Here is a 20,049-nt window from a genome sequence, read left to right as displayed (position 1 = left end):
ACGACGCAAAACTTTGCACGGTGTCAAAGTTTTGACACCTGCTGGAGCAGTTTAGAGCACTGGTTCTTGTCCTTCTGCCACCACAGTGGATTTGAAGATGACAGCACAGTCCTCTCAGCAGCAGAGGCCGACCGCGGCTGGGAGGGGCCTGTGTAGTTTGAAAACTGTCCCTCCACCTCCTTGATTCTTTTTTTTTTTAATTCTGAGCTCAGATCAAGTGCAGAAACCTTCATAGTTACAGAGGTCAGTAGTAAAAGCTTTCCATCATTGCTGAGAACTGATTAGCCTTTCATGCACTGATATCCGCCACCCTCGGTGTCATTCGTCCATTAAGTCAGCAAGCCCTCAGTCACCGGTCTCCTTTATAAACACACGCCCAGACATAAGCCCTGGTCGTTTGAAATTGCTTTATACTTTCGTTTCTCAGAACTGCAGAGATCATGCATCAGGTAGACCGGAAGGTCTGATGCTCACATTTGGCTCTTTTCATCACTGACCCGCTTCAGTAAGAGCTGGTCTCAGAGTCATCGATTCTGTTAGTCCCACCTGAGGGTGGGGCCTGTTTGTCCCTCCACCATTGCCACCACCACCACCACTTTGGAGTCATGTGTGCATAGTTGAGAATTACTGAGATGGGAACATACCATCTCGATACCTTATGTATTAATATAGTTATTTTACTTAGTATTTCAAGCTGGTAAAATCTTCCTGATATGGCTTTATATTAACAGTGATAAGGTCCTTCATTTTAATCACACGAAGTGATTTTTTCAGAAAAAATAGTTATTTTGCATTAATTGAATCCTACACTCTTATGGTTCCCGTTGTGACCAATAGCTTTCATTTGTGGGGGCAGTCAAGAATTAAGGGTAGAATTCAAGGTCATGAAACGGCAAATAAATTGAATTCCCCTCACACTCCCCTTTCTTCCTTCCACAGTTATGGGAGTGCCTACTGTGTGCCAGGTAGGGATTGGAGACACAGTCCAAGTGCTTCCCCTCTCGGGGCGGCGGGGGTGGGGGGGGGTGGCAGTGTTCAGGCAGCATGGTGCGTGCGTGGCAGAGTAGTAAGTGCTGGGTGTGCGGGAGCATCCTGGCGGGACCGCTGACCCTGGCAGTGATGTAAACTGACCCCCATCACGTGATTGGGAATTTGCCGGGCAGAGAGAATGGAAAGGATATGCATGCAAAGGGGCCCGAAGGTAAGAGTTTGGTTCAGTAGAACGTGAGCTACAAAATACACGTTCCAAAATTGGGGTGATTGGCGGCACGAGTCAGATCATGTAGTGTCCCTTAAGCCATATGACAAAAACATTTATTGTGAGGACACGAGGGAGCCATGTGGGGTACTTACCCCTCATGGATCCCAAAAGATCCAAGCATAAAGTTCAAAAGATTACGTTTTTGTTTCCATTAACCTATAGTTTAACGTTTTCTTCAATTAAGAATGTAGGCAACGAGCCACAGTAGTAGTAGCGGTACCTGACTTTGTCATCGCTAGCAATCTCAGATATCTTCCGATTATGTTACAGCCGTCACAGGTATCCCAAAGCATCACTTCTTTGAAATGAGAGTACTTATTAAACTTTTTATAAACATTTCATGGTTATTTAATGCATTAATAAAGAATTACATATATTACTGTATCCCAAATATAGATGGATAGAGCTCCAGCTAACAGTGTGTTTAAAATGGCTGGATTCAGTTCATAATTATCGTGCGGTTCCTCCAGGCTTTCCTGCATCTACGCTCTGACGCTTCTGTGCAGATTTAAAGCATGTTTACTGGGTGCTGAGTAGTGGCCCGTTACTTTGTAGGATGCCCCTCAGTTTAGAGCTGGCTGATGCTGCTTCGTGATGCAGGCGTTTTTGTTAGGAGTGGTACGAAGGTCGCGCTGTGTTCTTGTCAGTGTATCGTCTTCGAGGCACACAGGGTACATGTCTCCTGATGGTATTTACTCCATTGTTTAGTCAGGTGTTATCTGCCAGGGTTCTCCATTGTCAAGGGAGTTAAGTAATCTGCATTTTGTACACATTAATGGTAAGTATTTGGGGGTGCTTTGAGGCTTCGTGGGGCTTCTCTCCACCATTTATTCATTCACATCTGCTTGTACTTGTGAATTCCCGTTTTATTCAGGGGGCTTCACCCCGGCTGTCATGGTCACGTGGATGCTCGCTCTCCCCAGATGCCTGGACATGTGGCAGGGGGCAAGGAGGAAGGGGGGGCTGCAGTGTAGGTGACACAAATGACAGGTGGCTTGCCTACACCGTGGTCGCTGAGATGCGAGACAGGCAGACGGGGCAGGGAGTCCTAGGAAAGTGGCCTCTGGGAAGACGAGAGTGGATGGGCTCCCCACTGACTGAAAGGCATTGAAGTGTCTGTACGTTGACCTCATCACAATGGCTTAGAAAAGTGCTCCTGTGAGTTATCATTTTTAAATGGAGAGGAAAATAAAAAATACAAGGTGAAGCTTTAAAAAAGATTGAAATGTGTGCTGTGAGATTCTGTATCAAGCTTGAGGTAAGTCATGAATTTGATTTTAAATTTAGCGAGGTCCCAGGCAAACAGGCCAGTCACACGCTTCACAGCGCGGTCCTGTGCCACGTAACCCCGCTTTGACAGGCGACGGGCCGCGTGTGCAGCGCGGGTACACCGCACAGCGCAGGCGGGTCGCAGGCTGCGCCGTCGAGCTGTGCGCCAGGGCCTCTGCCATTTCACACAGCGACCGAATCTAACAGAAGTTGTATTTGGTGGCGACAGTTCTTGGAACGTGTCCCTGTTGTTAAAAGCAACGCACAGCTGGAGTTGGTTGTCGGAAGCATTTGTCCTGTTGCATGAAGGCTACAGTAGCATCGATAGAGTGAGCACGTAGCAGGAAGTTTCATGTGGCAGTTTCGTCTGCGGCTGAAAGCCTGGGAACAGGAAATTGAGCGGGTGTGACAGTGAGGAAGTTGTTGGTGACTGTGAGTACCAGTGGAGTATCGGGGACAGTGCGATCAGCATGTGTTGACACTGTGAAGTAAGGAAGCAAAAAAAGGAGCAGAGATGCTTCCTGCTGGAAGTGCTGCTTTCCAGGCGGCCACAGGCCACCGCGAGCAGGAGACGAGAGGCCAAGGATGGGGCTTGGTTTTGTTTTATAGCGTGAGGCAGGAGAGGACATTTGAATGCTGTTAGAATGACGTAATAAGGAGTCAGAGATTGTTCCAGATCCGTGGAGATGATGGTAGGCTAGACTCTCGAGAAGTGAGTTCTGTGGCGTGAACTGGTGCAGAGGTTGGCCTGCGCTGGTAAGCAGTTTACTTGCATTGTGATGGGTAAGCAAGAGGGGCAGTTAATCCAGAAGCTGGCTGTAGATGACTCCACTCTTCCCTTCTGTCTAACAAAAAAAGCCAAGAGAACCCGAGTAGTGACAGCTGCTGGGGAGGAAATTCAGTGTGTGTTGGCGGGGCAGAGGTGTCACTTAACAGTTCATGCAGCCTGAGAGCCTAGAAACAACTATGACGAGTGTGGGACCAGTTCAGTTGCCAAAACTTCTAATGGCATTTTTTTTGTGGATTTTCCAATGTTGCTAAAAAGTGTTACCTAACAAATTTTTCATTTATTAATTTAATATGAGTACTACACCCATCCCTGGATTTACGCAGTATTTTTTTTAGATGAGGTTTTTTATACATGATAAATATCCTCCACTTACGTGGACTTTTTATACGTGACTTTTATTTACACGGTCTCATTTTATGGGGTTCTTTCTTTTTCATTTCCATTACTGGCAACTACTCTTTCTAAAAAACAATAGCTTGACTTAGCAACAAACAAAGAACTAATACTTACCAACACATAATTATTAACACTTTTACTTTTAGATAACGCACCTGGTCACCCACACAATTTAGAACATCCAAATATAGAAGTTGTATAGTCGCCACCAAATACAACTTCTGTGATCCAACCTTTAGATCAAGGTGTTATTTCCACGTCTAAGATCAATTCTGTTAAACAGAGTTTTAATGATTATTAATAAACTTGAAGATAATGAACCACTTACAGTTACAGAAGCCTGGAATAAATACACAATTTTAAGCTGTATCAAGAATATTGCTTTCGCTTGGGGTAATGGAAAGCCGTCAATTTTGAATGCTCGCTGGAAAGCAGTGTGGCCAGAAGTGGCCGCACAGGGAATGTGGTTTCAACACCTGCAGAGGGCGTCACTGGCATTATTAACTTATTAAATACATTTCAAGGAGAAGGCTCTGACAGTCTGAATGTAGATGATACTAACGAATTACTGGTTAACCACGAGTTAACTGATAATGAATTAATTCACTTAATATCTGAAGCCCATCCTGCCAACAAATACAGCAGTGACCTTAAACCAGTTTCATTCACTGCAGAAAATATTTACAAAGTCAACTGGCCACAAAACTAGAAACTGCAATTCTAGATATTGACCCAAACATCCAACGAGCCTTAAAATTTCAAAAATATTTTTAAAAATGTTGCTGAATATCAAAGAATTTATGAAAATTAGCAAAAGATGGGGTTGGGAAAAGATCCAAAAACATAAATAATGAAGCCAAAGTATTACTTCCACATATTTCAAGCAGTGAAAATAGTGACTTTGTGCCAATTAAAAAAAGGTTGGTTGCTTTAGATTTCATTACAGCACTGACAGTAAATGAATTTTTTTTTCCTGAATTTTCATTAGCATTTTTTGTGAAAGTATGTGAAATAAATATTTTCATGACTCATATCGGCCTATTTAGTATTTCTTTTCATACTGGTGGACTCTGTGGTTTTCTCCCACATTAAACAATGAAAAAAAGATGCATGGAACCGATAATCTGCGTAAATTGAGGGACGGGTGTGTATTGCATCATGACATTAATTTGTAAAATTATTCAAATTCTAAAACAGAGAACACCAAAGATAGATTGTTTTTCTTTGGAATTATTTAAATTCACTTTTGACCTCTTTTTAAATTTGATGAGTACAACCCGACTAAAACAAGTGGTCACAACTTTTAACTAAAAGCGAGGGATGTGGACTGTCGCGTTTAAGCCGTGAACAGAAACGTGTTAACTTGAGAAATGATTTGGCAAGTTTCATTAGATGCAGGACTCTGCTGCTCATCAGCGGATGTTTAAATAACTTGCGGAACGTAATTAAGGTGGCACTCTTAATCTGCTGCGGCAGCCCTAGACAGTCACACGGTAATGGCATTGGTTTTATTTCGAGGGTCTGACTATATTTGTGGTGATTATCTTTGGGAAAAGACACTGATAAGACCTCAGCAGCGGGTGAACTAGACGTGTCGGCGTGAACTTGGCTTGGAGCATCTGTGCGCATCTGTGCGCAGCACCTTGGGTTTCAGGACGGGACATTAGAGTCGGTGTGCCGAGGGCAGAGAGCGTGATAGCAACCTGTGCAGGTTTAGCAACACTGAAAACCTAATGAAGACTAAAGCTTTCTTGCAACAGAGACGCGAGGATGCAAGGAAGTTTTAACTTTGTTGCCTCAGGTAAAAATGTCTCTTGAAACAGATAAGTGATGACAAAGCTTTGATGTTAATAAGCCCAAATGGAAGTCAGAAATCAAAGTGTAAGTGGCTAGATTCGGAAAGAAAGATGACATAGCGGTGCCCTGTAATTAGATGTAATTAGTGCTGTTGGCGCAGTCATTTCCTCGGCGTCGCTGAGAGGTGGTCTCGCTCCCCTCCCCTGACGTGGAAGGGCGGGGTGCCTGTATCCAACTGCCTGTCTGGGGTTCCGGGGAGGGGGAGCAGGAAGAAGCAAAAAGAAATGGCGATATAAAAGGAGAGCGTCGTTAGACTTTCCTTTTGCAAGTATATGTGTTTAGCTGAACTCGAGAAAATGTTCTGTTTGCTCTCATTCTCTGAAGCGTGTGTTCTGGTAGGCAGTGTAGACCCGCCAGCCTGTCCAAGGGGCGGCAGCTCCAGTCCTCGGAGCCTGAGGAGCCCGTCTGCCAGTTCTCAATGACGTTATGGATACTGGAAATAATACAGATTACTTAGATAAAGGCTTTTTTAGATTATAAGTTAAAAAAATATCTAAACAATAGCCATAAATATTTAGAAACTAATTTCACAGTAAACAAAATGACCGAATCCATCCAGATCTGTAGATAATTCAGTTGCCCTTAGAGGCGTCACTAGCAGTTCACGTTGAGAGCGTCGGCTTGCCGGATTTGTGGCAGGATGTCATTCTGGTCCAGACTGCAGATGTCTGTTCCTTCCTCCACCCTCTCGAGATTTTGCTAGAATTGTTCTTTGGACTAAACTTTTATATACAGAGTACAGGAGTAAATTACCCACCAAATAGATTGTAAAAGGGAAGGTCGCCCAGGTGCTAGCTCTGTCTGACCCTTAAAGCGTGTCTGCAAAACGAATCATAAACTATGTTTTCACTGGTTTTGTTTCTCAGAGTAGGTCTCAGGGGTCAAGATAAAAGTTTCTCTTTAACGTGCACCCCAAAGAACTTCATCCTGGCACAGCATGCGCCGTCCCCTGGGCAGATGCTAACCAGAGCGCTGACTCGGTATGCGGCTCCAGCAGTTAATGCTGCTGCTTGCCTGTCCCCAAGGCTAGGGTGCAGAGAGCCATGCCTCGTCTGCCACCACCTGTGGTGGAAGACACAGAAGGCTGGTGGCTGTGTCACATAGAAAAGCGGGACAGTCTTCTAGTTCTCTATTGGGCGGTTGTTTACTTGAGTTATGCTTAGTGCCACCTCAGCAAAAAGCTAGCAAAAGCAAAATGATCTGTTTGGTTTTTCAGTCGTTATATAGCAAATTCTATGATAGAATCTTTTTCAGTCTTCACTGTTAAAGTGTTTTCAGAAATTGCTTTACTGAGAGCGTGAATATCTTGTAAAATATGTGCCAAGGATCAGGGGGCAGAAACGGCGATTTTAGCAAATGCATGCAGGGTCATCAGTGATTGGATCTGTGTTTGTACTTCACAGATACAAAGCAGAGCTTTGCTTGAACAAGAAATTAATTTGCCAAAATATATAGTCACATCGTATATAGTCACATCTGCGTATTGCTTTTCTTCTTGCGTTGTATGTTTATGTTGCTTGATCTTTGTGTGACTTCCTTTCATGGTGACTTAGTTTACAGACTTCAGCAGATGCAGGTGGCATGCACCTGAGCACCCATGCTGGTGACACAGGTCTGTCTGGCTCAGCCCCTGCGCGGCCCAACAGATGCAGTCCCACAGCCAGGTTTTGTCCGAGACCTGCTGTGTTAGGTAGGTCCTCAGACTCCAGGCTGGAGCTGGGAAACCCGCGAAGACCTGGACCAAGCATGATGTGAGGCGGGAGCCCCCGCGCTGGCACGCAGAGGTGCAGGGTGCGCGTGTGCCGTTCCTGGCCCCTGCGGCCGCAGGCTCACTCCCCATGGGAGGCAGGAAGCCAGGTGGCAGCCTTGGTGCCACTCACACTGCCACTCCCCGCCAGTGGCTTTTCTTCTTCCCTCCTGTCAGGAGCGGGTGTTCCCCCTGCAGGAATTAACGATGTGCAGTTAGAACAGGGGTGTGACAGAGCCTCGGGTCCCGCTTGCGCGTACGCCTCTCTAGTTGTCCATGGCAGAGCATATGCCTAGCTGTCCAGAAATATTTTAATAAGCTATTAATAGGATTTAAAATAAGCACAAAAAAACTCAAACATTTGCATATCGGTTCACAGAATGAAATCGACTTTTAAATTGTTATTTTTAACATCACACTTTTAGTTTGGAATTGATTCCCGTTCGTAGAGATCCAGTCACTCCTAGCACACCCTTTTTTGGACCGTTTTTCAGTATTAACCTCGTCGCCCGGGGTGCAGAGGGGAGGGATGCCTCGTGTTCGTGAAGAGTCCGTCACAGTAGGGCACAGACAGTTCCATTGTGGAGTCATTCGGGCTTGGGGAGAGTTTGCTCAGGAGGACACCAGACCGGAGGATCTGAGAGGAGGCCAGGGCCAGCAAGGCTAACAAACAAGGTAGCCGGATGCAAAGGGAAGCAGCAGCGAGCCGTATCACATGCTCGGCTTTGTGAAGTGTGTTAATGCAGCCGGAAGCAGCAAGCGGTTATTTAATCTGTCTGGGGAAAGGTATGCAGTGAACGTAACTGAGCTCATCAAAGGTAGCCAGGTGAATACTGAAGCTAGGAACACTCCAGCAAGCCAGATCAGTTTTAGGAAAATCGTGTTAGCAATGAACAGAACTAAGGTGGCAGTATTCATTTTATACAAAGACCAGTTCTTAAAAACAATAGTATCAATGGAATTTTCAAATACAAATGTAATTCTTGTTTTTAATAAGAACTTGCAAATCCACCTCTTCATTCCAGCTGTTATCATCGTTCCATTTGCCTTGTTTTTTTTGTTTTTTTTTGTTTTTTTTCAAATTTGTTCCATTTTTGTCTTGGATAAAATCTCTATTCAAGCAACACGTGGTCGTTTTTAAAAGTAATTCCAGTCTTTGACCAGATTTTGTGTAGGGTGTAGGTCTGGGGCTTCAGGGACTCGGTGGTAGAGAGGGAAGCTGCCAGCAGTATTCACCACGAGCTTTAGAAAGCTGTCCTGACGACGAGTGCCTTACAAACTGAGGCAGCGTGTGGAGGGAATGACCTTTCGCTGGCATTTGGGGTATGGAAGTCCAAGTGAGAATGTGGGGTACAGGGGACAACCATGCAAACGCTAGACTACTCACTTCTGCAGTCCCACTGTAAAATGCAGCCCCAGACAGCACCTGTCCCCGAGAAGAGGTGGGAGGAAGGGGCCGGGGGTCTTTTCACCCACCCTTCTTTGCTCATCCTGCATCGTGTCCAGTAGGGTACAGTGCTCTACATGGTGGCCTCTGTGTGTGACTCAGCACTCTGACAGCAGCAGCCCAGGCTCGCTGGGGTTCTCAATTCTGGGGAGCCCTTTCCGCAAGTCAGCATGATCAGATCGTAGCTCGAACCTCAAAAGGCTCCTCGTGCCTTCCTGCGGGGCCTGCTCCTCGCCGCGAAGAGCAGAGTCGCGGTGAAGTCACTGAGGCCGGACCTGGGCTGCTCTAATACGTCAGCCTGAAAAATAATGAGTCCGGGGCATGTCTCACTTAGAAAAGTGAGAAAGCAGAAGGTCACAGTTGGATAAATGTGGCTGTGGGACACGCACGCGTGCTCCTTCTGCACACTGCCGGGCCCTGGTCGTGTCTGCCCGCTGCAGGGGCCAGGTCGTGGGAAGGGGGACACGCGTGGAGGGGCACATGTGCACCAGCAGAGCGCGTGAGGGGCACCTGCCTCCCCAGCAGGGGACCGAGCCAGAGCAGCGCAGCCGCTTCCTGGAGAACGCCTTGTGGCCGTGGCTGCCGCGAGGCCACCGCCGACGCTCGGGGACACCGGGACTTTAAGCGAAGGCTTGAAACCCAGTTTCCACTTTGTTTAGAGCATGAACAGATTTCTGTTGTTGTGACGTGCCTCTCACAGGGTAGCTAAGGAGGAAGGGACGTGAGTGTGGTGTTCAGTGACCTCGGGACAGGGAGCGCCTGCCAGCAGGGACGGTGCTGTGCTCTGCCCTCAGCATGTCCTGACAGCGGCCACCCTTCCTCAGACAGATGCTGGGGTGGTTCCGCAAGACGTGCGTGCGTGCATGTGTGTGTGTGTGTGTATGTGTGTGTGTGTGAGTGAGTGAGTGAGTGTGTGTGTGAGCTCGTGCCACTCCGTCCCACTGTGCCCCCCAGGGAGGGCCACACGCTCTGCTGGTCTCTGGGAAGCCAGCGGCACATGGCCATCACTACGTTGCACAGTCCTCAGTGGGTCCCAGGGCTCCCTGCTCACCCAGCGGTGGCCCCCGTCGCCCTGGCCAGCACATGGTCGCCATGCAGAATCGTGCACCGCCGGTCCCCATTTAGGCCAGCAGCAGATCGTCGCACGGCAGCGTAATGTCCGTGACCCAGGACAAGACGGAACGTCTAACCAGCGAACGCTTCCCGTCGTTAAGGGTTCTTTCAGAAGAGGGTGTTCGTTCAGTCACAGACCAGAAAGTTCAAAGGCAACGAAACAATTACAAACGCCGAGGCAGGGCCCGGAGCGGAAGGCTCTGCTCTGCGGTGTGCACGTCCAGCAGGCCGAGTGGCCTCTTCCTTCCCAGCGTCTTCCTGAGGGGCGTAGAGGCCACAGAGCGTTCGACGAAGAACAGAGACCGAATGCCTCCTCACTGTCACCCCACGGGTCAGAAATAGCCACGGCGCGGTGAAGGCAGTAGACGGGCGAAGCCCTCTGCCGGGAGCGTCGGCTTTCAGAGGCCGCCTTCCTCTAGCTCACGTGCGCATCGCTCCGACTCCTTGTCACATGGCTTATTGCATCGAGGGCGGTGGGTGATGGGAGCTTCCCGTGCGACATTCTGTGCTGCCGTCTGCCTGCACTGCCCCTGCAGGTGGGGGGGATGCCAGTGACAGCCTCCTTGGCGCGTGTGGACCTCTGTGCACATCAGAGGACCCTCCTCAGTGCGCCTTGTCACCATACACCAGACAGCTGTCCGTCCGCGCACACACAGTGGTCCTTGGAGGCGTGCGGCACCCAGCGTGTGAGGTGGCCCTGGCCCGCGAGGCCGGCCCCAACCCCGCCCCCTCATCCCAGCACACGCACGTCGCTCCCGGAGGAGGAGGCTGCTCTTCACCCCGGGGCTGGCGTCGTTCAGTGCAAACTGCCAGCACCCGGAGGACCCTCCAGACCCAGTCCCGAGTGGGGGAGGGGCCAGCGTCCCCGAGGCGATGCTCGCTCCCTTTGGGTTAGGGCTGCTGTCAGGTGCGGGAGGCGGGTGTGAGGAACTGTACTCACTGCTCCCTCATCAGTTTGTGAGTTCTTTAAGGACCCTTTGATTTTATTAAGAGTCGGTGCTCAGGAAGGTACAGTGGACCCTTCAGGGGGATTAGCACGGAGTGAAGACCTCCCCAGATTCCATGTTAAAGTGGATCGTCGCATACATAGCTTGAGCATGAAAACCAAAAATCCAGAGAAAAAGAGGAGAACTCGTTCTCTGCTGCAGCCCCGCGGGCTCCCCGCGGCCTCGCACAGCCCGCGGCTGCCATGAGAGCGTTAACCGTGGGTAGCGACATCTGTACAGAAACGTGTGTCCTAAATAAATGGCTTAAAATTATGGTTTGCCTTGGGACACTTTTGAAAGGAATTGGCGTAGCCTGGGAGGAAACAGTCGCGTTTCTCTCGGCCCCCGGAACCCCCAGGCCTGTGCGTCGGTGACCGAGTGTTTGCAGAGCCTTCTGTCATTGGTCCGTCATCACAGCTAAGAACACGCTGCTGCTAAGCATGTTCTTTGAAAGGTGTGTGTTAGCAGTGTTGGGGAGGTGACGAGGTTTGCATCCCACTGTTTGACTTTATTTGACACGCGATGGTACTTATGAGAAGCCCAAGCGATGTCCACACCCTGAACAACACGGGTCTGAACTGTGCACGTCCCTTTATGTGGGAATATTTTTCAGTAAATACACTGGAAAATTTATTTGGAGCATTGTAACAATTTGAATAAACTTAGGAACCTTATGATTTTCTTAACATTTTCTGGCTTAGTGTATTGTAAGATTACAGTATATAATACATGTAATATACGAAGTGTATTAGTTGGCTTGTTAGGGAAGCAGCTGAGGATAAGTGAGTAACCAATCCCTTTTAGCTGAAGTTTGGAAAAAAGAATTTTTTATACAAAGAGAATTGTTGGCAAAGGTGATTTTTTAACCAGTCAAGAACAACTTAGATATTAGGAAATATAAAAGAGCCAATATTTGTTTAAGGTTTTAAAATATATTCTCCTTATTAGACTACACGTTAGAATCAGCGTGATAAACACAGACGTTTTCTAAGCGAATGACATCAGTGCCCATTTCCAGCGTCCTTCGGTTCTTCGGCTGCACTGTGCTCTGTCCCCCACAGGCCTTTGCCTGTGCTGTGACATCTGAAAGCACCTTTCCCCCACCTCCTGTCCCACCGCGTCCTCTCTGTCCGCTCACTGCCAGAGCTCTTGCCACCTGCCAGGGGGAGCCAGGGCCCGTCTCGGTGGGCACTCTCTTCCCATAGGCAGTCGACATTCACCTGTTAAAACGGTGCTGCAGCTGCCTGGTGTCGAGTAACACTCAGAGCAGAAGTGAAATTCAGTTCTCCGGTCCCTAGGATGAGTGTGGGCTCGTGCGAACCGCGGCCCTCAGGTGACTGGTCATGGTGGCTTAGGGAGGGTAGGCATGGCCAGGCGATCTCTGGGGGCCCTGTCGCTGCAGTGTCACTGAGCGCTGTCCCCTAATCCTGGTGGGCGCTGTGCAGGACACCGCGGGGCATGGAGCCGGCTGCTCAGGGGCGCCAGCTGTCAGAAGACAGTTGATACTAGCTGGTCAAGGGCCTGAGGTCCGCCAGAGGGAGCCAGCTGTCCACAGTGCTGGAGGGATAGGTTTGAGCAGCTGCGGTTCACGGCGTCCCGTTTCCATTCCGGCCAGCGCTCACTGACCGCCAGGGGGCGGCAAGGTAAATGGGATCCACAGGGAACAGGGTGCCAGGCCAGGAAAGCGCCGTGGGGTCCCCGGGTAAGGCAGCCAGTGAGAGCACGCTGCTGGGCTGCTCCCGCTGTGCCCGGGTGGCTCCCCCTGTGCCTGGCCCGGGCTGACCTTGGGCCCCCGGTTAGCTGCGCTGTCGCCCCCTCCAGTCTGCCTAGGACAAATGCCGGCCGCGAGTAGGACAGCATGCTGGTTTGACCGGGCTGCTGCGTCAGCGCCCCTGGTTTTCCGCCCTGGCCCTGCCGCAGACTCGACAGCGTCCATGCCTCGTGGTGTCTGTTCAGTTAGCGTGCACAGGCACCAGACCACGTGGGTGCTCCCCGAAAGCTTAGCGACCAGTATCTCTGTGCTGTCCCCACCAGCGTGGGACTGAGCCCAAGGTCCCGTTACCTGGGATGTAGATTCTCACAGACGATATTTTACCCAGGCTTGTTCTTTGAGCACTTTCCGCTGTGATGTAGATATATTTCTAAAAGCAGAGCTTTTTCAGATGCGATGTGTTTTATCTTGATGAAAGCACAGCTCTGCGTGCTCTGCTGCCCGCTGTGTCTCTAGTCTGTCCCCTGAACGCGCCAGGCCCATTTCCACCTCGAGGCCCTGGCCCCCCTTTACCTCTGTCTAGCCGCTTTCCCCCGCCGCCCCATGGCTCCCCGGCTGCACCCTGCTCAGTCTCCGTGCCACCTCTGCAGAAAGGCCAGCCCCGACTGTCCTGTCCAAATGGCTCTCCTTCTCAGTGGCTTGTCCTGCTTTACGTTTCTTCTTGGCACCTCTCACCACCCCGCATTGTGTTATACATTTACTCACTAGTCGTCAGTCTCCCGTCCTGACGTGAGCTCCCTCGGGTCAGCCTCGCACCCACCTTGGCACTCAGAGTGGACCCTCCAGAAACGCTTGTTCAAGGCGTGATGGGAAGCTCGTGATGGGAAGCTTGCAGGCCGTCAGACCTAAACGCTAAAATCGCCCTTCCAAGATTACCCGCCAAGTAGCTCAGGGCAGTGATGCTGGAGGAGATCTTAAACTGCCATTGCTGCTCATTTCAGCAGACTGCTGGCCGTGGAGAGGTGACGGGGAAGCTGTCCCTTCGCAAGCAGCGCTTCATGCAGTTCTCGTCCCTGGAGCACGGCGGCGAGTGTTACATGACGCCGCGGGACTTCCTCTTTTCCGTGATGTTCGAGCACCTGGAACGTGAGTTGTTTTTGGTTCTTCAAGATTCAAAAAAACAAATATTAGGACTGAAAAACCTCTTTTTCAGAACTGGTAACAGACTTCCCTTGTTCTAATTATCATCAGTCTTTGTGCCATGCGTTTTCTTCTCATTTAGACATTTCATTCCTTGTGACACAAGTACAGTTAAACTTTTATATGTGTTTATCTAAGAAATACTTGTTTTGTGTGCGGGTTTTTCTAAAGAGACAGAAAGGGAAAATAGGTAATTTTTTTAGGGTCACTAAGTGAATTAGTAATAGAATAATTACTTTATGTGGCATGTTAGTTTTTGGTTGTATCGATATGTTTTAAATCGGGCAAACAAAATGAAACTGGATTGGAGCAGTTAGGAGGGTCAGTAATGGAGCCGCGATGCCACCGGTAAAAACCCTGAAATTAGGAGCAAAAATCCAAAAGCCACAGCTACATAATTTTATGTCATAAAGTGTCAACTCTCAGTTATTTCAAATGGCATCAGTTTTATTACCTGAACTAGCCCCTTTCACTTTGTAGAGTGGGTATGGCCCGTGCTCTGGGCCCTGTGCTGCGGAGAAGTTCTGTGGAAACTTCTTGGCTTCCTGACACTTTCTGAAATGTGCCGGAAGACCTGTCCCGGGGGACGTGGGCAAGGAGCACGGAGGCCATATTCGACTGTGTTATTATCTAGAGCAATTTATGTCCCAGGCAGTCTCGAAAAAAATAAGCAGTCGACTGGCAGTTAGTGGAGCTTAACACCCTGTCTGGTCAGGGCAGGAGCCCGGGGGAGCTGCCCAAACTGCCGTCCCCCACGGGCCGCGGCCCCACCAGGGAAGCCAAGGGCAGCCATCCAGCCAGACACTAGACAAGTAAACAGGCAGATGACAAGCCCTGTAAGGGGAGCGAGTCTCCAGAGTTGCTGCGCTATCTTCTCTGAAATGTCCAGTTCCGAAAACAACAGGCCGTGCAAAGAAACAGGAAAGCGTCCCCCCGCTGGACAAACGCCGTCAGACGCTGCTTGTGACTGCAGCCATATGTCAGGGACAGCAGAAAAAACTTCAGAATACTCATCATAAACACGTTCGAAGAACTGAAGTAAGTCATGATTAAAGAGACGAAAGAAAGTATGATGGCAATGGCACAGCAGATAAAGAATGTCAAATAAAGGGGACACATGAAAGGAACGAGCTGTAATGACACTTAACACGTATTCATGTAGTTTTGCTTAAGTTTTAAAATGGCTGTTTGCCTGTAATGAGACGTGCTTGTTCCTGGTTTTTACTTAAGAAGTTCTCTGCAAACAGTAAAAGCCACATGGCGGAATCCCTAGACTAGGTGGTGAACTTTAAGAAGACTACTTCCTGAGCCAGAATTCTGTCACCGTGCGTGAAGACCTGTCTGCTCCCACTGTCGTATTGCACGGTAAAGTGTGACAGCCTCCACTCTGGGTCTGCCTTCCCGCTAAGTGTTCCCCATTCTCTGACTTTCGCATGAAAGTGCGCGAACGCGATGATGTAGCCGTGAAAGTGATGAGACTGGATGTTTGAATGCGCATCAAAGTAGAAATAGCCAAAGAGAAGCGTTCCCCCCCCCCCAAAAAAAAAACCTGAAGGAAAAGTTAAATTATTTACAGATGTGTTTTATTCTTAACTAGAAGAATGTGGCTGAAAACATTCAGATCCATTTTCGGAGCCGTCGTCTGGCAGAGCAGACTGGCTCCCGCTGGCTTCCTGGCCTCTATCCTGCGCAGCCCAGGGACTGGTGGCGAGAGGGGGCTCCAGGTGAGACGGCCACCTGCCCGGAACCCCCGCCCAGCCCTCCTTGTCCTGGGGGAGCCTGTGGACAGCGGAGGAGGAGGAGTGAGAGGAAGGCTTCCTCCTGGTGGCTCTGCCTTCTCTGTTTAATCTAAAAATGACCGTTATGTGAGACAGTGGCCCCAGACCTTATCACAGAGGTAATCTCTCTTTCACTTTCTAATTAGTGATGTTCTTTACAATAGAAGATCTTTAAGTACGTTGCTTCCCCCATTTTGATAAACGCGTATACCAGTGACAAGCAGAACTCGGAATGAGCATGAGACGGCCAGTGTCGTCACTGTGGTATTGAGCAGAAGTGACAGCTGCCTCTGTGGGCTGCGCCAAGCTCTGCCACCGGTCCCGGGGAGCTCCTGGAGGCGCGGAGACGGCTCTGCAGGCCCCGTTCCTGCTCTGCGGGAGCGTGAGGCTGGGACAGTGCCTGCGGGAAGGAGCCCTCCGGCGTCCGGACCTAAGTCCCCCTCGCCTGTCGCCATGCCTCATCTGCTCTCGTAAAATGGGGATATAGTTTACTAGCCAGAAAAAGGCAGGGATCTGAGTAAGAAGATATTCTGGACTCGTTTTAAATTTTTTATTCTGTGATTCATTCCACAAATATTTAATCGCGAAGCGCAGAGCTACCTACAGGTAAGACAGGTGTGGGATGTGCCTTCGCTGTGCTTCTGGTGCTGTGCCACTCGGCCAGCGCGTGCCTGTCCTGTCCCTTCGCTCGTAGTCCTGAGCTGTGCTGGCTCCGCTGCTTGGCCCAGGGCTCCTAGCCACAGGAGGCAAACCTCACCTTCGAGCCTCATGCAGTTTCTAGTCCAAGGATGTTTTTACTAAGCACAAAGGCCTTTAAAAGGCCGAAGAGGAACCTAGCTGTGGAGCAGACGGAGGACCCCTTAGAAGTAATCTTGTTTCTTAGAGACCGCTCCTCCTCCCACCTCAAGGTGTCAGGCGTTACTTCCTATAATGCTTTTTCAGTTGGGGACAAGGATCCCTCTCCTTTACTGATCTTGATCGTCTGAAGAGCGCACAGTGTGTGGCATACCTTCAAGAAAAGCAGAATAAGGCGGGCGAATCGTGCTGTCTCCTTAAGTTAATAGAATACACAAAGGTCCGCATGTATCACACACTTTCCTGGGGTTGTGTCACTGCATACTCTATATGCACGGTCACACGAACACTTAGATTTGTAAATTAAAAGGTAACTTTTATCAACTTGATGATCTCATGGAATGGCACCTAACATTAGAATTTGGAGTTCTTTGTCATTGGGTGACATACAGTAGGGTTTCAGTGAATAAAAATTATCCCAGATTGGAATACCTAAGCTTATAAACATGTTCATATATGTTTCTAAAATATTTTTAACTGTATTCACAACGGTTTTGATTAATAATGCAAAAGAGAAATCTTGACAGTTTATTTACACTAAATAATAGAATTTGTTCTCACTAGATTTATGGTCCAAATTAAGCATCCCAAACTACAGAAAAGGCACATGTAAAAGTACTCATTCTTTTAACTCGTCATTTGAGTTTTCATAGTCTATGCAATTGTACTGAAGGAACTTCATAGGTCATTTGAGAGCAAGAAGGGAGGTTTGCGAGGCACGAGGCTTATGTGAGAAGCGTCTCCCAGCTTCATTCCAACTGTATGAAAGGGCTGCAGCCATCAAACTGTCAACAGAAGCAGCAGCGAGATCGCTTTAGGATTGTAGTGGGGGAGAGGACAGTGACATGAGCAGTTGAGAAGATGGCTGAGAACCCAAAAGCGTCACAAATCTCTTTTATTCAGTAGGAAATTATTTAAAGTAGCATCACTTTAGAATGGACAGTCAGTCACCTTGGCTAGCCTTTTAAATTTTAACTGGAGAGCTGTAAGCTTAAGAGGACTTTTCAGGGTTCAAAAAGGTGGCTTTCTAAAACTTGAATGTGCATTTTTTTAATCAGTTAAAGCAAAAAGAGACAGGCTTTAATAATTATGTGAAAGAAATCATGTTTGGCAAGAGTTTACAACCCAGACAAGTAAGCTAAGTCAGAGATAGTTACGAAATTCCGTGTCAGTGGCTGGACCTAACGGTGTCATGGCAAATGAATAAGTCAGAGAAGGACAAATACCGTATGATCTCACTCGTATGTGGAATCTAAAAAAGCAAAACTAGCAAACAAAATGAAGAGATTCATAGATACAGGAAACAAACTGGTGGTTTCCGGAGCGGGGAGAGATGGAAAGGTGGCCGAAATGGGTGAAGGGGATTCAGGGGTAACAGACTTCCAGCTATAAAATACACAAGCCATGGGGACGTGACGCCCAGCACAGGGAATACAGTCAGTAACTATCATCATGACTTCGCGTAGTGACAGACGGGTACTCAGCCTGCGGTCGTGATCGTTCGATGATGCATGTAAATACCAAAGCGCTGTGATGTGCGCCCGAAACGAACAGGAAATGGCCTGCCAGCCACGCTTCAGTCCAAAAGGACCTCGTGCATCTGAAATGGGCGAGTGCAGGTGCAGGCAGGTCCCCAGAGGAGCGGCAGCATCTTCGTGTTCAGACTTAGACGTCTCAGGCTTGTAACGTCCCTTTAAAGGTACCAAAACTGCCAGACTTTCACTTTTTAAATCAATAGTGAGCCGTTTACCTTTTAAACAATTTCTTCCTTAGTGGAAGTTGATTTTTACGAAGAAAATGGGTAGTAAATAATGTTTTTTCTTTGCTACAGGTAAAACTTCAGTCAAGAAGCTGACAAAAAAGGTAAGCAACGTGTGCGGGAGGGGTGGGGTTTCTTTCTTTTTTTTTCTTTTGTTACAAGCTAGAAAATGAACTTTTCTATGTTAAATTAAAAGATTTCAATGTGTGTGTTCAAAGGATATCGAGGATATACTGGCGGCAACTCAGACAGCTCGTTGTGGATGCACCTTTTTTAGAGACCTTGGCGACAAAGGTAATTCTGATTGTTGTTAAGTTTCTACTTACGTGTTTTGTTTATCCAAAGTATTATTAAGGAATTAAGTCATGAGGCTTGCAGCTGTATATTAGAGAATTACAGTAGAATATCTACACAGAGAATGTTACAACACCATGTTATTTGTAGATGTTTTTAAATCGTAATAAAATACTCGTTAAGTAGAAAGTAACTTCCTCACATTCTGAGCAGTTACAGATAAATTATCCAAGCATCAATTTTCATTAAAGCCTGGAGAGAAGGGACAAGGCAGAGCATCTAAAGTGAGAAGAGCATCCGCCAAAAAGAACTCTCCAGAGTTCTCCTACATCGTAACCAGCAGAAGGTAGTGTCTTGACATGAGAAATAATGTCACAGTGTCACCCACCACGAATTATAAAAAGGGAATTGTCAGTCACAGTCATTATGTATTTCTTAAAACCCAGCAGAATTCTCAGCATAATGCCATCCTCAGAGATGCACCACATCAGCGCTGCGACATGCTGTGAGATGTAGACGTGTTCTCGCGGCATGCGTCAGGGGGGGTGGGGGGAATGGGGGTTCCTCCTCGGGGAGCCGGCCTCTCAAAATTACGTTCAGTAGCAAGTCAGACTTTGTAACGGTTCCGATTTAAAACGTCTCCAGAGAAGCTTGGTAACAGAATTTAATCGTTTCTTCTAGTGACACCTAAGGTTCTTTAACAAAGTTCTAAATATAAAATCGAGATACATTGCCATTTACCAGCATTTATTTTACAATTAAACGTAACAAATAGGAATTAAGTTGTTTCTCCTACAAATATTCTGAAGTGTCTGTTTTTCCAAAAAACGTTTTCGGAGGGTGGATGCCCTGAACGCTGTCGTGGAAATCTGTTCTCTGTCATCTGTCTCAGGAGTGTGGGTGCTGTTTCCACACTGGCTCAGTTCTGTGTTTCCTCAAGCTTTTATTTGTATCAGTTATTTCGAAAATAGACTCTGGGGTTTTCTTTTTCAAAAACTTCCCCTTGTGTAAAGACATGGACCTGGGTGTAGAGAAGAGAGAAATTGGGGTCTCCCTCGGCCCCGCGCCCAGCTCCATCTGGCAGTTCCGCCATTTCTTCACATTCCTGTGAAAACTGGGAAAATGCTCTTCACTTCGTTGTGAGGCCGCCAGGGAGGGACTGCTTTGTTCCTTCAGCCAAGATCAGAGACACGACAAACACTCAATGTGTTCTCCCTTCACATAAACACTGAATAGTTTTAAGAAAAAAATCTGAAGACTTAACGAACAATAAGCGTTTTGTTAAAGAGAGGCACACCTGCTCCAGAATAAAACTGGCAGCAGAGAAGCTGGAGATGCAAGAAAAGTCGGCCATTAAGAACATTTAAAACATGGGCCTGTTTCTTTACAACTGAAACACCCAACAGCTTTGCCCCAGTCTGCACTCCGTGTGGTCGGGAGCCAAGAGGGTGGGTTCCCCCCCCCCCCGCGCGTCATCACAGCCGCCTTGCCCACCGTGTCTTCCACACGACGTGGATTTCAGATGGCCTCTCTTTAATTTTCGTGTTCAGCTTCATCTGTCTGATGTGGCTTTCCCACTCACATCA

The 20,049-nt window shown here is 48.1% G+C and overlaps 1 protein-coding gene and 2 non-coding genes across 5 annotated transcripts in view; 1 reads left to right on the top strand and 2 right to left on the bottom strand.

Annotated features, from left to right (window-relative positions):
- The window catches only part of MICU2 (mitochondrial calcium uptake 2), a 43,369-nt gene that overhangs the window by 2,133 nt on the left and 21,187 nt on the right, over positions 1-20,049 (top strand). For 2 of the 3 annotated variants that reach the window (XM_023530704.1, XM_011360224.2), the window contains exons 2-4: positions 13,579-13,723; positions 18,242-18,273; positions 18,388-18,463. In XM_023530704.1, coding sequence (XP_023386472.1) covers positions 13,579-13,723; positions 18,242-18,273; positions 18,388-18,463 — 253 coding nt within the window. The remainder of the gene's footprint in view (positions 1-13,578; positions 13,724-18,241; positions 18,274-18,387; positions 18,464-20,049) is intronic. The other variant, XM_023530703.1, reaches the window with a different exon arrangement.
- Positions 204-273, bottom strand: LOC111739692. Its single transcript, XR_002780349.1, has one exon. It is a non-coding gene; the product is annotated as a small nucleolar RNA U2-30 (small nucleolar RNA).
- On the bottom strand, positions 422-498 carry LOC111739694. Its single transcript, XR_002780351.1, has one exon. It is a non-coding gene; the product is annotated as a small nucleolar RNA U2-19 (small nucleolar RNA).

This window comes from Pteropus vampyrus, unplaced genomic scaffold (assembly GCF_000151845.1).
Source record: "Pteropus vampyrus isolate Shadow unplaced genomic scaffold, Pvam_2.0 Scaffold52, whole genome shotgun sequence".
In the NCBI taxonomy this organism is placed as follows: domain Eukaryota; kingdom Metazoa; phylum Chordata; class Mammalia; order Chiroptera; family Pteropodidae; genus Pteropus; species Pteropus vampyrus.
Note: the sequence above shows the minus strand (reverse complement) of the source record. Positions and strands in the feature narration are given on the sequence as shown.